This window comes from Scyliorhinus torazame, chromosome 1 (assembly GCF_047496885.1).
Source record: "Scyliorhinus torazame isolate Kashiwa2021f chromosome 1, sScyTor2.1, whole genome shotgun sequence".
In the NCBI taxonomy this organism is placed as follows: domain Eukaryota; kingdom Metazoa; phylum Chordata; class Chondrichthyes; order Carcharhiniformes; family Scyliorhinidae; genus Scyliorhinus; species Scyliorhinus torazame.
In genome coordinates this window covers 27525973-27542250 of record NC_092707.1, presented here as the reverse complement: position 1 = coordinate 27542250, position 16278 = coordinate 27525973, and the positions used below count along the sequence as shown (strand labels likewise).

Below are 16278 nucleotides of genomic sequence, written 5' to 3'. Positions count from 1 at the left end.
TGTAACTACGCTAGTGGGGGATCTAGCGGAGGGTGGGGGTGGGAGGGGGGAGTCACTGGGTTGCTGCTGCTGGGGAGAGGGGGGAGCCGGAATGGGGTGGGGTGGGCGGGGGGGTACCGCCTGGGGGGGACACAGCTGCGTGGGAACCGGGTGAGGAGCTGGAAAAAGGGGATGGCTAATCGACAAGGGGGGGGGGGGGGGGTAAAAAGCCCCCCAACCCGGTTGATCACGTGGAATGTGAGAGGGCTGAACGGGCCGATAAAGAGGGCACGAGTACTCGCACACCTTAAGAAACTTAAGGCAGACATGGTTATGTTACAAGAGACGCACTTGAAACTTATAGACCAGGTTAGACTACGCAAAGGATGGGTGGGGCAGGTGTTTCATTCGGGGCTAGATGCGAAAAACAGGGGGGTGGCTATACTAGTGGGGAAGCGGGTTATGTTTGAGGCAAAGACCATAGTGGCGGATAGCGGGGGCAGATACGTGATGGTGAGTGGCAAATTACAGGGGGAGGCGGTGGTCTTGGTAAACGTATATGCCCCGAACTGGGATGATGCCAATTTTATGAGGCGCATGCTAGGACGCATCCCGGACCTAGAGGTGGGAAAGTTGGTAATGGGGGGAGATTTCAATACGGTGCTGGAGCCAGGGCTGGACAGGTCGAGATCCAGGACTGGAAGGAGGCCGGCTGCAGCCAAGGTGCTTAAAGATTTTATGGAGCAGATGGGAGGAGTAGACCCGTGGAGATTTAGCAGACCTAGGAGCAAGGAGTTTTCGTTTTTCTCCTATGTCCACAAAGTTTATTCGTGAATAGACTTTTTGTTTTGGGAAGGGCGTTGATCTCGAAGGTGAGGGGGACGGAGTATACGGCTATAGCCATTTCGGATCACGCTCCACATTGGGTAGACTTGGAGATAGGGGAGGAAACAGAAGGGCGTCCACCCTGGAGAATGGACATGGGACTAATGGCAGATGAAGGGGTGTGTCTAAGGGTGAGGGGGTGCATTGAAAAATACTTGGAACTCAACGATAACGGGGAGGTCCACGTGGGAGTGGTCTGGGAGGCGCTGAAGGCAGTGGTTAGAGGGGAGCTGATATCAATAAGGGCACATAAAGGAAAGCAGGAGAGTAGGGAACGGGAGCGGTTGCTGCAAGAACTTCTGAGGGTGGACAGGCAATATGCGGAGGCACCGGAGGAGGGACTGTACAGGGAAAGGCAAAGGTTACACGTAGAATTTGACTTGCTGACAACGGGTACTGCAGAAGCACAGTGGAGGAAGGCACAGGGTGTACAGTATGAGTATGGGGAGAAGGCGAGCAGGTTGCTGGCCCATCAATTGAGGAAAAGGGGAGCAGCGAGGGAAATAGGGGGAGTGAGGGATGAGGAAGGAGAGATAGAGCGGGGAGCGGAGAGTGTGAATGGAGTGTTCAAGGCATTCTATAAAAGATTATACGAAGCTCGGCCCCCGGATGGGAAGGAGAGAATGATGTGCTTCCTGGACCGGCTGGAATTTCCTAAGGTGGAGGAGCAGGAGAGGGTGGGACTGGGAGCACAGATCGAGATAGAGGAAGTAGTGAAAGGAATTAGGAGTATGCAGGCGGGGAAGGCTCCGGGACCGGATGGATTTCCAGTCGAATTTTATAGGAAATATGTGGACTTGCTTGCCCCGATACTGATGAGAACCTTTAATGAGGCGAAGGAAAGGGGACAGCTGCCCCCGACTATGTCGGAGGCAACGATATCGCTTCTCCTAAAGAAGGAAAAAGACCCGCTGCAATGCGGGTCCTATAGACCTATTTCCTCTTAAATGTAGACGCTAAGATTCTGGCCAAGGTAATGGCAATGAGGATAGAGGATTGTGTCCCGGGGGTAGTCCATGAGGACCAAACTGGGTTTGTGAAGGGGAGACAGCTGAATACGAATATACGGAGGCTGCTAGGGGTAATGATGATGCCCCTACCAGAGGGGGAAGCGGAGATAGTGGTGGCGATGGATGCCGAGAAAGCATTTGATAGAGTGGAGTGGGATTATTTGTGGGAGGTGTTGAGGAGATTTGGCTTTGGAGATGAGTATATTAGATGGGTACAGCTGCTGTATAGGGCCCCGATGGCGAGCGTGGTCACGAATGGACGGGGGTCTGCGTATTTTCGGCTCCATAGAGGGACGAGGCAGGGATGTCCTCAGTCCCCATTATTGTTTGCACTGGCGATTGAGCCCCTGGCAATAGCATTGAGGGGTTCCAGGAAGTGGAGGGGAGTACTCAGGGGAGGAGAGGAACACCGGGTATCTCTTTACGCGGACGATTTATTGGTGTATGTGGCGGACCCGGCGGAGGGGATGCTAGAGATAATGCGGATACTTGGGGAGTTTGGAGAATTTTCAGGATATAAGCTGAACATGGGGAAAAGTGAGCTGTTTGTGGTGCATCCAGGGGAACAGAGCAGAGAAATAGAGGATTTACCGCTGAGGAAGGTAACAAGGGACTTTCGCTACTTGGGGATCCAGATAGCCAAGAATTGGGGTACATTGCATAGGTTAAACTTAACGCGGTTGGTGGAACAGATGGAGGAGGACTTCAAGAGATGGGACATGGTATCCCTGTCACTGGCAGGGAGGGTACAAGCGGTTAAAATGGTGGTCCTCCCGAGATTCCTCTTTGTGTTTCAGTGCCTCCCGGTGGTGATCACAAAGGCTTTTTTCAAAAGGATTGAGAAGAGTATCATGAGTTTTGTGTGGGCCGGGAAGACCCCGAGAGTGAGGAAGGGATTTTTGCAGCGTAGTAGGGATAGGGGGGGGCTGGTGCTACCGAGCCTGAGTGAGTACTACTGGGCCGCCAACATCTCAATGGTATGTAAGTGGATGGGAGAAGAGGAGGGAGCGGCGTGGAAGAGATTGGAGAAGGCGTCCTGTAGGGGGACTTGGCTACAAGCCATGGTGACGGCGCCGTTGCCGTTCTCACCGAAGAAATACACCACAAGCCCGGTGGTGGTGGCTACTCTGAAAATTTGGGGGCAATGGAGACGGCATAGGGGAAAGACGGGCGCCTCGGTGTGGTCCCCGATAAGAAATAATCATAGGTTTGCTCCGGGGGGAATGGATGGGGGATTTGGAACATGGCAAAGAGCAGGAGTAACACAATTGAGAGATCCGTTTGTAGATGGGACGTTTGCAAGTCTGGGAGCACTGACCGAAAAATATGGGTTGCCCCAAGGGAATGCATTCCGGTATATGCAACTGAGGGCTTTTACGAGGCAACAGGTGAGGGAATTCCCGCAGCTCCCGACGCAGGAGGTGCAGGACAGAGTGATCTCAAAGACATGGGTGGGGGACGGTAAGGTGTCAGACATATATAGGGAGATGAGAGACGAGGGGGAGATTATGGTAGACGAGCTGAAAGGGAAATGGGAAGAAGAGCTGGGGGAGGAGATTGAGGAGGGGCTGTGGGCTGATGCCCTAAGTAGGGTAAACTCATCGTCCTCGTGTGCCAGGCTAAGCCTGATACAATTTAAGGTGTTACACAGGGCGCATATGACTGGAACACGGCTTAGCAAATTTTTTGGAGTAGAGGATAGGTGTGCGAGATGCTCGAAAAGCCCAGCGAATCACACCCACATGTTCTGGTCATGTCCGGCACTACAGGGGTTTTGGGTGGGGGTGACAAAGGTGCTTTCGAAGGTAGTGGGGGTCCAGGTCGAACCAAGCTGGGGGTTGGCTATATTTGGGGTTGCAGAAGAGCCGGGAGTGCAGGAGGCGAGAGAGGCTGATGTTTTGGCCTTTGCGTCCCTAGTAGCCCGGCGCAGGATACTGTTGATGTGGAAGGAAGCCAAGCCCCCGGGTGTGGAGACCTGGATAAATGACATGGCAGGGTTTATAAAGCTGGAACGGATTAAGTTCGTCCTAAGGGGATCGGCTCAAGGGTTCACCAGGTGGTGGCAACCGTTCGTCGAATACCTCACAGAAAGATAGAAGGAATGGAAAAGAAGAAGACAGCAGCAGCAGCCCGGGGGGGGGGGGGGGGGGGGGACCAGAGGGAGTCTCAGGGATGTTAATATATAAGTATAATATGTATAGGTTGTTGTTATAGATAATTGTATATTGGACTGTTAAAACATATTTTTGGAGAATATTTATCTGGGACAAGGCAGTTGCCATTTAGTTTTGTTTTTGTTTATATATTATTTATTTCTTGTTTATAAAACTGGCCATTGTTATTTATATTGTTATATTACTGTGTAAAGGATACACAATGTACTGTGATGGTTGGCCAAAAATTTTCAATAAAATATTTTTTTTTTTTTAAATAAAAACAAAAACAAAATTAAGCCTTTGGGGGAGAAAAAATTAAATCAAAAGACTCACGCGTAACTTCGAGTTACAGGAGATGGAGAGGTTGCAAAAGACGCGGATAGCAGAGATGATGCACATGCTCCGTTTGCAACTTGCATTTTACTCAGACTGGGCTGCATGAATCCTGAAAGGAGACAAACAGGAAAATAAAATTTAAAGAACCATTATTGAAGTGAACTGACAGCTGCTGGGAGACAATGACATTAAAGTTTGCGTACGTATCTAATATATGCAATGTATAAAAATTAGCCAATGATACCAAGTTAGGTGGAAGGTAAGCTGTGGGGGGGACACACAGAGGCCGCAAAGAGATATAGGCTGGGATTTTGCGCTCCCATTTGCATCAGGCGTGAATGGCCACAGGAGCGCAAAATCTCAAGAGGTCCAAATCGCATTATACATCGGTGCTAAGTTCCGTCGCAATTATCCCTTCCCCGCCAATGGTGTAATAGTGCTCTGTCACTCCTCTCGGCAGGGGTGGGGAGGATGTCATAGAGTCAGAGGTCTACAGCTCAGAAAGGCCCATCGTCTGCGCCAGTCAAACCTGTTCCTGCACTTTGCCCATAGCCTTGTATGCTTTGGCATTGCAAGTGCACATCTAAATACTTATTTAATGTTGAGAGTCTCTGCCTCCATCACCCTTACAGGCAGCGAGTTCCAGACTCTACCAACCTCTGGGTGAAAAGGTTCCCCCTCACATCCCCTCTAATCCTCCTGCCCCTTACCTTAAATCTATGCCCCCTAGTCATTGATCCTTCCAGCAAGGGTAAACGTTTATTCTATCTATGTCCTCATAATTTGATACATAGAACATTACAGCGCAGTACAGGCCCTTCGGCCCTCGATGTTGTGCCAACCTGTGAAACTACTCTAAAGCCCATCTACACTATTCTCTTAACGTCCATATGTCTACCAAATGACCATTTGAATGCCCTTAGTGTTGGCGAGTCCACTACTGTTGCAGGCAGGGCATTCCACGCCCTTACTACTCTCCGAGTAAAGAACATACCTCAGACATCTGTCCGATAGCTTTAAATTGAGGGGAGATAGATATGTTCCCTCGTGCTAGACATCACCATCCGAGGAAAAAGGCTCTCACTGTCCACCCTATCTAATCCTCTGATCATCTTGTATGCCTCAATCAAGTCACCTCTTAACCTTCTTCTCTCTAACAAAAACAGTCTCAAGTCCCTCAGCCTTCTCTCATAAGATCTTCCCTCCATACCAGGCAACATTCTGGTAAATCTCCTCTGCACCCTTTCCAATGCTTTCACATCCTTCCTATAATGCGGCGACCAGAATTGCACGCAATACTCCAAATGCGGCCGCACCAGAGTTTTGTACAGCTGCACCATGACCTCATGGCTCCGAAACTCAATCCCTCTACCAATAAAAGCTAACACACCGTACGCCTTCTTAACAACCCTCTCAACCTGGGTGGCAACTTTCAGGGATCTATGTACTATGGACACCGAGATCTCTCTGCTCATCCACCCTACCAAGAATCTTACCATTAGCCCAGTACTTTGTCTTCTTGTTATTCCTTCCAAAATGAATCACCTCACACTTTTCTGCATTAAATTCCATTTGCCACCTCTCAGCCCAGTGCTGCAGCTTATCTATGTCCCTCTGTAACTTGTAACATCCTTCTGCACTGTCCACAACTCCACCGACTTTAGTGTCATCTGCAAATTTACTCACCCATCCTTCTACTCCCTTGTCCAGGTCATTTATAAAAATGACAAACAGCAGTGGCCCCAAAACAGATCCTTGTGGTACACTGGACTCCAGTCTGAACATTTCCCATCAACCACCATCCTTTGTCTTCTTCCAGCTAGCCAATTTCTGATCCAAACTGCTAAATCACCCTGAATCCCATGCCTCTGTATTTTCTGCAATAGCCTACCGTGAGGCACCTTATCAAACGCTTTACTGAAATCCATATACACCATATCAACTGCTTTACGCTCATTCACCTGTTTGGTCACCTTCTCAAAGAACTCAATAAGGTTTGTGAGGCACGACCTACCCTTCACAAAACCGTGTTGACTATCTCTAATCAAATTATTCCTTTCCAGATGATTATACATCCTATCTCTTATAAACCTTTCCAAGACCTTGCCCACAACAGAAGTAAGGCTCATTGGTCTATAGTTACCGGGGTTGTCTCTACACCCCTTCTTGAACAAGGGGACAACATTTGCTATCCTCCAGTCTTCTGGCACTATTCCTGTAGACAAAGATGACTTAAAGATCAAAGCCAAAGGCTCAGCAATCTCCTCCCTAGCTTCCCAGAGAATCCTAGGATAAATCCCATCCGGCCCAGGGGACTTATCTATTTTCACACTTTCCAGAATTGCTAACACCTCCTCGTTATGAACCTCAAGCCCTTCTAGTCTAGTAGCCTGAATCTCAGTATTCTCCTCGACAACATTGTCTTTTTCCTGTGTGAATGCTGACGAAAAATATTCATTTAGCACCTCTCCTATCTCCTCGGACTCCACGCACAACTTCCCACTACTGTCCTTGACTGGCCCTACCCTTACCCTAGTCATTCTTTTATTCCTGACATATCTATATATATGTTCTATGTCAATCGTGCGTCCCCTCAGTCTCATCTGCTCCAAGGAAAATAACCTCTCTTCATATCTAAAACTCTCCAGCCCCTACAACATCCTGGTAAATCTCCTCTGCACCATTTCCACAGCTATCACATCCCTCCTATTGTGTGCATTCCACAACTGCACACAATGCTCTATTTGTGGCCAGTGTTGAATTTTGCTGACAATACGCGGGCCGGTGGCTTCAATGCCGCTTTTCCCACCTGCTGCAACGCTCTGCCTCAAAAAGGGAAATTTCTGCCCATAGACAGGTTCAGTGAGTGGGCAACAACATGGCAGGTGGAGGGAAATGTGAAGTTATTCACTTCGGTGACAAGAATAAAAAAGCAGAATATTTTTTATATTCACAAGAAACGTTGACGTACAGAGAGACTTGACTGTGCTTGCGCAAGAAAGGCAGAAAGTTGGCACGCAGGCAAGCAATTAGGCAAATAGTATGTTGGCGTTAATGAAAGGGAATTGGAGTACATGTTAGTTTTGGCAAGTCCACATCTGGAATACTGTGTGCAGTTTTGGTCTCCACATTTAAGAAAGGGTATAGTTGCTTTGGAGACGCTACAGCGAAGATTCACTAAATTGTCTCTGGGATAAGGCAGTTGTCCTATGATGAGAGGTTAAGCAAATGGGGTTAACTCTCTTGAGTTCAGAAGAATGAGGTGTGAGCTCATTGAAACCGAAAACATTCTGAAGGGGTTTGATAGGGTGGACACTGAGAGATTGTTCCCCCTGATTGGGGAATCATAGTACATGGGGACACATTCTCAGGCAGAGGGACCAATCATTCAGGACTGAGGAGAAATGTGTTCACTCAAAGGGTTGTGAATCTTTGGAATTCTCTGTCCCAGAAGGTTGTGGAAGCTCCATCGTTGAACCTATTTAAGGTTAGGATAGATCAATTCACTGGAGAGATAGATGGCAAAGGAGTTACACTTTGCTTAGGGACAATCGTTCATTGTTCCTCCCTGTAAGGAAATGTCGGGCCTGTCGTCAATAGAAGCAGAGATCAGTAACTCAGGGGGTGAGCAGAGGTGGGAACCCATAAGCCTGTCCTCCAGGTAGAGGGAGGGTGTCAAGAGTCGTGACACAACCCCTCATCTTACTGAGTATAATATACAAAGCTTCTTCATGTCAACTGAAACTTGACAAGATTTTGTACAGTATTTATTTTGCCGTCAGACCAAAAGTCGCACATTCTTAGGTGGAATGCACCGTCTTTGAAATTGGTTTTGCCACCACATTAACAAAATAATCAAATCATTTGGTGCTTGGAGCCCAATGCTGGATGAAGTTTCATTGCATTCTTCACTGAGTGGTCAGGACATGGAACCCGCTACCACGGCGAGTGGTATAGATGCATTTGAGATGAAGCTAGAGGGATATATAAGGGAGAGGGTGTAGAGACTTACAATAAGGGCAGCACTGTAGCACTGTGGTTAACACAGTTGCTTCACAGCTCCAGGGTCCCAGGTTCGATTCCTGGCTTGGGCCACTGTCTGTGCGGAGTCTGCATGTTCTCCCCATGTCTCCGGGTGCTCCGGTTTCCTCACACTGTCCAAAGATGTGCAGGTTAGGTGGATTGGCCATGCTAAATTCCCCTTAGTGTCCAAAAAAAAGGTTAGGTGGGGTTACTGGGTTACGGGCACAGGGTGGAGGAGCGGGCTTAAGTGGGGTGCTCTTTCCAAGGGCCGGTGCAGAGTCGATGGCCGAATAGCCTCCTTCTGCACTGTAAATTCTATGATAAATTTAGACGATGAAAGGTGTGCAAGACCTCGATGGAATATCAACACCAGTTGGCTTGAATGGCTTGTTGCCATGCCCTATGATCCTGTGTAATTAAGCCAAAGTGTTGAGCAAGGACGTTTTATTGAAGTATTATTGCTGGGTTTGCTGCTGAGCTGTACAGCTTTGATCTTTACTCTGGAATGGATCCATTAACAGAATCATAAATACTCCAAATGAGTATTTATTCTATTATGAAAATCCTTCATTAAAAAAATCCTTGATTAAAACAAAAATAAGAGTTTGAAGTGGAAATAAGCAGCACATTGTTGATTTCAGACGCTGCACGATGAGCTCCCGGTTGACAGAGCAAGTACCTGTCTTGGTCTCCTCTAGCATACGTGGTAAACTCCCTGTACTGGCGGGCCTGCTCATTCTGCGGTGGCCCGGCCTCTGCGATGGACTCCGGTACTTGTAGGTATCAAGCGAGAGGAGCTCGCTGAACTGCACGTGCTCATTGCGTTTCAGGGGGGTTCCACAGTTGGACCACGAGAGCCTCTGCAGGTGGATACACAGGCACTGCGGGAGCTTAAAGAAAACGTCAAAACATCAGGATGCAAGGATTAGGAATTACAGCGCACTTGATCTTCATTGTCCCTGTTTTTTTATTTAAGTATGTTTTCTCACATAACGGCACTGACCCCGAGCTGGGATATAGATTCTCAAACATCAGTATCCCTCTCATAGAGACTAACGTGCAAGCTTGCGACAGTTTGAATTTATATAGCACCTTTAATGTAGTAAAATGTCCCAGGTTATCAAACAAAATTTGATACCAAGCCAGGTAATGAGTTACTGAACAGGTGATCATAAGCTTTTGAAAATATTTCAGAAATATTTCAGAGGAAGTGAGAAAGGTGGAGAGGCAGCGGGGTTTAGGGAGGGAATTCTAGAGCTAGGAGCCCAGGCAGCTGAAAGCACTGCCACCAGTGATGAAGCGATACACAGAGGCCAGCGTTGAGGCAACCACAGAGCCTAGACAGAGGATTATAAACAGGGCCCAGGCCCTGTGCACTGGTACACTTCACAGCAATTAATGGGAGACAGGCCTCACGTTGCCTTTCTCGATCCCAAGTGAGCAGCGGCCAGTGATCACCCTGGATGAGATCAGAAAATTCAGTTTCTTTGAAAGAAGGATATTAACTCAGTAAAAAGGTGCCAGCGTGGATCTTAGTCACACTGAGTAGAAAAGCTTCAAATTCTACTGTGTTAACAGGCCACAGTTACAATGGTAATGGGGGCCTGGGGGAAATCTTGTCACCTTTTTAGCTCCCAAACAGCAGTGGCTCCCAATGAACGTCTTAGAGTGCAGAGTGCGAAAGGGATGCAGTTCAGCTGTGATCTTCACTTTACCGTGTTGTAGTAAGCTGCTAACGCTCACTATCAAGCTCATAATAATGCCTCCTCGAACAACCCTGGAGGATGGCAGATAGATGTGAATCAGTAAGTACTTGGGATGCCAAAGCCAAACTGAAGGGTGGGAGGGGATAGGCGGTGGTCGGGAACACATGTATCAAATGTAGGGGGCATTAATGCCACATTTCTGATGCCCAGTGGAGGTGAGATTACATTATTTCACTGAGGGTCTCAGCTGTGCCCTATAGAAACAGACAATACGTAATAATATTTTTTCTTAATGTCACAAGTACGCTTACATTAACACTGCAATGAAGTTACTATTTGAATCCCCTCGTCGCCACGCTCCGGCTCCTGTTCGGGTACACTGAGGGAGAATTCAGAATGTCCAATTCACCTAACAAGCACATTTTTCAGGACTTGTGGGAGGAAACCGGAGCACCTGGAGGAAACCCACGCAAACACAGGACGATCATTCAGCAGTACCTGTTGTGTAGGCATGGCAGGGTTAGCACTGTTGCTTCACAGCGCCAGATACCCAGGTTCGATTCCCGGCTTGGGTCACTGTCTGTGCCGAGTCTGCACACTCTCCCCGTGTCTGCGTGGGTTTCCTCCGGTTTCCTCACACAAGTCCCGAAAGACGTGCTTGTTAGGTGAATTGGACATTCTGAATTCTCCCTCAGTGTACCTGAACAGGCACCGGAGTGTGGCGACTAGGGGCTTTTCACAGTAAACATCATTGCAGTGTTAATGCAAGCCTACTTGTGACAATAAAGATTATGTAGCCCTTCACCATACCCCTTCTGACAAAGAATGATAGATCTGGAACGTTGACCCCATCTTCCTCTCTGCACAGACGCTGCCTGACCTGCTGAGTGTTTCCAGTCACAAAGTCTTCCCTCTTCCAAGTGAGATCCAATTTTTGTTTTTTTAAAATACTCCTTTAAAATAAACCTTTAAAGCCTTTTCAGGAGCATAACCATAAAACACGCAGGAAGCAGGTCCCACTGTTAATGCAAACCTCACCTTTCCAATTTTCAGCTGTTTGATGAAGGTTGTCCTTTGGTTTTCCGCAGTCTGTCCGTTCAGCGTTTCCCCTTCCTGGATTTCCCGAAGAACAGAAAGTGTTGTCAGAAAGGAGAAAAACATTTAAACGCAATCTCTTCCTCACTTCCACCTTGCACACTCAGGACAGTCGCTGTGGACCACCTGCTCACACTCCCATTTCTCCGCTCTCCACCTAGGTTATCCGGACACGTCCAGGGTAATTCGAGGTTCACAATTAACTTAATCTGTCAGAAATCTGGGAGCTGCTTCCAACGCAGCATTAGACAGCCTCAGACTGCAGTAGTTTCGGAAACTGCACTTTGAAGCAATATACTGAACAAAGCAGATGAACACACGCAGGCCTCAGTTAGATGGGCTGCCTAATGCTCTCACCCAGCTTCTAGACACTCCTCATCTTATCTCCCCCTGAAAGCTCATGCCGGACCACCTTTCGATCATGACATTCAATTTACAAGGTTTTGAAAACAAAAATTAGGTTTGGACTGATTGTTCCTCACCTTAACAAGTGGAATATTGGGGACTGACAATAAGGTAACTTGCGGAGTATAAGTGTCAGTGAAAAGATTCTCATTAAAAACAAGTGCTATAGGTTTGTTTTTGATTCATTCACAGAGTAGGAGTGTCGCTTGCAAATCCAGTATTGATCACCCATCCCTAATGGCCCTTGAAATGGTGGTGGTGCGCTACCCTCTTGAATATAACGGAGTGACCCGTTGGGCCATTTCAGAAGGTAGTTAGGAGGCATTGCTTTAGGTCCGGGGTCATGTATCGGTCAGACCAGGGAAGGACATTAATTTCTCTTCTGTAAAGGATGCAAGTGAACAATTAGTGGCACGCCATTAGTTTTCATGTTCACGATTACTGATACGGACTTTGTATTCCAGATTTATTTAATTAGTTGAGTTTAAATCTCACAGCTGGCACGGTGGGATTTGCACTCACATAGTTTGGATTAATTTTTTTTTTAAAATATATTTTATTCAAATTTTTCGGCCAAACAAAACAGTGCAAAGGTTTTTCCCTTTTTACAACAATATAAATAACAGTGACCCGTTTTTAACAAATAAATAAATAATATATAAACTAAATGGCAACTGCCATAACAAAAATAATAACTCTCCCAAATAATAAAATCAAACAATCCAATATACATAACCAAGAACAAATATCTAGACAAAAACGCCCCTGAGGACCCTCCCGAGCCCTCCCCCCACCCCCACCCCCTCTCTCTCCTCCCCCTCCCCCCTGGGTTGCTGCTGTTACCTTCCCATTTCCTTTATCGTTCTGCGAGGTAGTTAATGAACAGTCGCCACCGCCTGGTGAACCCTTGAGCCGAACCCCTTAGTGCAAACTTTATCTGTTCTAGTTTTATAAACCCTGCCATGTCATTTATCCAGGTCTCCACGCCCGGGGGTTTGGCTTCCTTCCACGTAAGCAATATCCTTCACCGGGCTACTAGGGACGCAAAGGCCAAAACATCAGCCTCTCTCGCCTCCTGCACTCCCGGCTCTTCTGCAACCCCAAATAAAGCCAACCCCCAGCTTGGCTCGACCCGGACCCCCACCACCTTCGAAAGCAGATTCGCCACCCCCACCCAGAACCCCTGCAGTGCCGGGCATGACCAAAACATGTGGGTGTGGTTTGCTGGGCTTCTCGAGCATCTCCCACACCTATCCTCTACCCCGAAAAATTTACTGAGCCTTGCTCCGGTCATATGCGCCCTGCGCAAAACCTTGAATTGTATCAGGCTAAGCCTGCCGCACGAGGACGAAGAGTTTACCCTACTTAGGGCATCTGCCCACAGCCCCTCTTCAATCTCTTCCCCCAGCTCTTCTTCCCATTTTCCCTTCAGCTCATCCACCATGATCTCCATAGTTTGGATTAATAAGGGAGTCAATGGAGACGGCGGGGGAGGCAGAATGTGGAGTTACGGCCACAATCAGATCAGACATGATCTTATTGAATGGTACAACAGGCCAGAGGGGCTGAATGGCCTACTCCTGCTCCAAATTTGTATTTTTAAACAATTAATTTATGGGATGTGGGCGTCGCTGATTAGAGCAACATTTATTGCCCATCCCTAGTTTCCCTAAGCTGTGGTAAGCTGTCTTGAACCGCTACAGTCACTGTGCTGTTAGGGAGGGAGTTTTACGATTTTAACCCAGCGACAGTAAAGGAACGACAATATATTTCCAAGTCAGGGCGGTGAGTGACTTGGAGGGGATTCTCCAGGTGGTGGGGTTCCCAGATATCTGCTGCTCTTGTCCTTCTAGATGGTAGTGGTCGTGAGTTTGGAAGGTGCTGCTTAAGGAACCTTGGTGAGTTACTGCAGTGCATCTTGAAGATGGTACACACGGCTGCCACTGTTCGTCGGTGGTGGAGGGAGTCAAAGTTTGTGGAAGGAGGAGGAATCAAGTGGGCTGCTTTGTCCTGGATGGTGTGAAAAGTCTTGAGTGTTGTTGGAGCTGCACTCATCCAGGCAAGTGGAGAGTGTTCCATCACATTCTGGACTTGTGCCTTGTAGATGGTGGATAGACGTTGGGGAGTCAGGAGGCGAGTTACTCGCTGCAGGGTTCCAAGCCTTTGACCTGCTCTTGTAGCCACAGTATTTATATGGCTAGACCAGTTCAGTTTTTGTTCAATGGTAACCCCCAGGATGTTGATAGTGGGGGATTTGGTGATGGTAATGTCATTAAATGTCAAGGGGAGATGGTTAGATCCTCTCTTGTAGGAGATGGTCATTGCCTGGCACGAATATCACTTGCCACTGGTCAGCCCAAGCCTGGATATTATCCAGGTCTTGTTGCATTTGCATATGGACTGCTTCAGTATTTGAGGAAATTATATTAGTTCACATTAGTTCAGGCCCCTAGATTATGTGTCCAGTAACATCATAACTATGTTATCATAGTGCTAGATAACAGGCCAATTGTCTGCAGCAAAGCATTCATATTATCTTTCAGCTTTACTCATTTTTTAACTTTTTACTCTAAATCTTTGCAATTGTTGTCATAGTTACTCTTCAATTGTCACGTCTAGACAGTGAGCATTAGCTAGCTGTCCAACCACTGGCAGCATCACAGCTGACGTTCTCACCTGAAACCTGGAAGAAACATGTTTTCCCAACAGTGATCACCATCTCAGGAGTGGGAACCCCAAGTAATATCTTTCCCCCTCCACTTAGCCACTTAGAGGCAACTTCATTGTATTTCCCGCTGTTCTGATTCTAGATTCGCTAACTCAACACGGATCAGGGATTGAACCTCAAACCATCCCATCTTGTGTGGTTCAGGAAACCCACGCAGACACAGGGAGAAATGCAAACTCCACATAGACGGTCACCCAAGGCTAGAATCGAACCTCTGTGATGCTGCAGTGCTAACCACTGTGCCACCCTGCCGCCCGTGTTAATTGGAAAAAAACAGTGTGGTGCTCACCTTGGTACAGTTTTCACACACCACATCTTTAATGGACTCTGATGAGATGAAGTGTTGGAGGCAGAGGTCCAATGTCACAGGTCTGCCCTGGGGAGGTACAAAATAAGAGGTCATTTAAAACCAGTGTTGCACAGAGCAGACGCATCAGCTCATTGTAACACCCACAATCTTTGCCTTCACATTGATACATAGAAGATAGGAGCAGGAGGAGGCCTTTTGGCCCTTCGAGCCTGCTCCGCCATATATCACGATCATGGCTGATCATCCAACTCAATAGCCTAATCCTGCTTTCTCCCCATAGCCTTTGATCCCATTCTTCCCAAGTGCTATATCCAGCCGCCTCTTGAATATATTCAATGTTTTAGCATCAATTACTTCCTGTGGTAATGAATTCCACAGGCTCACCACTCTGCGTGAAGAAACGTCAACTCATCTCTGTCCGAAATGGTTTACTCTGAATCCTCAGACTGTGACCCCTCGTTCTGGACACACCTATCATTGCTAACATCTTCCCTGCATCTACCCTGTCTAGTCCCGTTAAAATTTTCTATGTCTCTATGAGACCCCCCGTCATTCTTCTGAACTCCAGCGAGAACAATCCTAATCTCTCCTCATATGACAGTCCCACCATCCCTGGAATCAGTCTGGTAAACCTTTGCTGCACTCCCTCGAGAGCAAGAACATCCTTCCTCAGAAAAGGAGACCAAAACTGCACACAATATTCTCGGTGTGGCCTCACCAAGGTCCTGTATAATTGTAGCAACACATCCCTGCTTCTGTACTTGAAACCTTTTGCAATGAAGGCCAACATACCATTAACCTTCTTTACCGTCTGCTGCATCTGCATGCTTACCTTCAGCAACTGGTGCACAAGGGCACCCAGGTCCCGCTGCACACTCCCCTCTCCCAATTTACAACCATTCAGGTAGTAATCTGCCTTCCTGTTTTTGCTTCCAAAGTGAATAACCTCACACTTATCCAAATTATACTGCATCTGCCATTGATTTGCCCACTCGCCCAACCTGTCTAGATCATGCTGTAGGGTCCCTGCATCCTCGTCAGTTCACCCTCCCACCCAACTTGGTATCATCTGCAAACTTTGAGATGTTACATTTTGTTCCCTCATCCAAATCATTAATATATATTGTGAATAGCTGGGGTCCCAGCACCGATCCCTGTGGCACCCCACTGGTTACTGCCTGCCAATTTGAAAAGGACCCATTAATTCCTCTCTGCCAACCAGTTTTCTATCCACCTCAATCTACCCAGTTTTCTATCCACCTCAATAGTTTCTATCCACCTTTATAGTTTCCCCCACTATTACCATCATCCATGATAATCATGAGAGAAAAGTACAGCTGTCAATTAGTAAAGTCACTGTCCAGCTTTATTGAACTGTAAAGTGAGTAATTAGCTTATTTTGCTACCTCTATCTCCACTTCCCAGCCACCTTCAATCCCATTTAAACCATGACCATATATCCAAGGAGAAGTATGTTGGTGGAGTCTTTTATTTGGTTGAACAGGGTGCATATGCCGCTAGAGGCGCAGATCCCCACAAAGGGTTAATATAAATGTTAAAAGTCTTGTAATTCTTTTCAAATCACCATTGCCAACACTTATAATTGAAAATGCCTACAAAAGTTACCATAAATGGTAAAACCCTA

The 16278-nt window shown here is 47.2% G+C and overlaps 1 protein-coding gene across 2 annotated transcripts in view; it reads right to left on the bottom strand.

Moving 5' to 3' along the window:
* LOC140392311 (ubiquitin carboxyl-terminal hydrolase 30-like) overlaps positions 1–16278 on the bottom strand; it is a 40655-nt gene that overhangs the window by 7298 nt on the left and 17079 nt on the right. For both annotated transcript variants that reach the window (XM_072477652.1, XM_072477693.1), the window contains 4 exons: positions 14613–14699; positions 11134–11208; positions 9069–9279; positions 4364–4475 (listed from right to left, as the gene is read on the bottom strand). In XM_072477652.1, coding sequence (XP_072333753.1) covers positions 4364–4475; positions 9069–9279; positions 11134–11208; positions 14613–14699 — 485 coding nt within the window. The remainder of the gene's footprint in view (positions 1–4363; positions 4476–9068; positions 9280–11133; positions 11209–14612; positions 14700–16278) is intronic.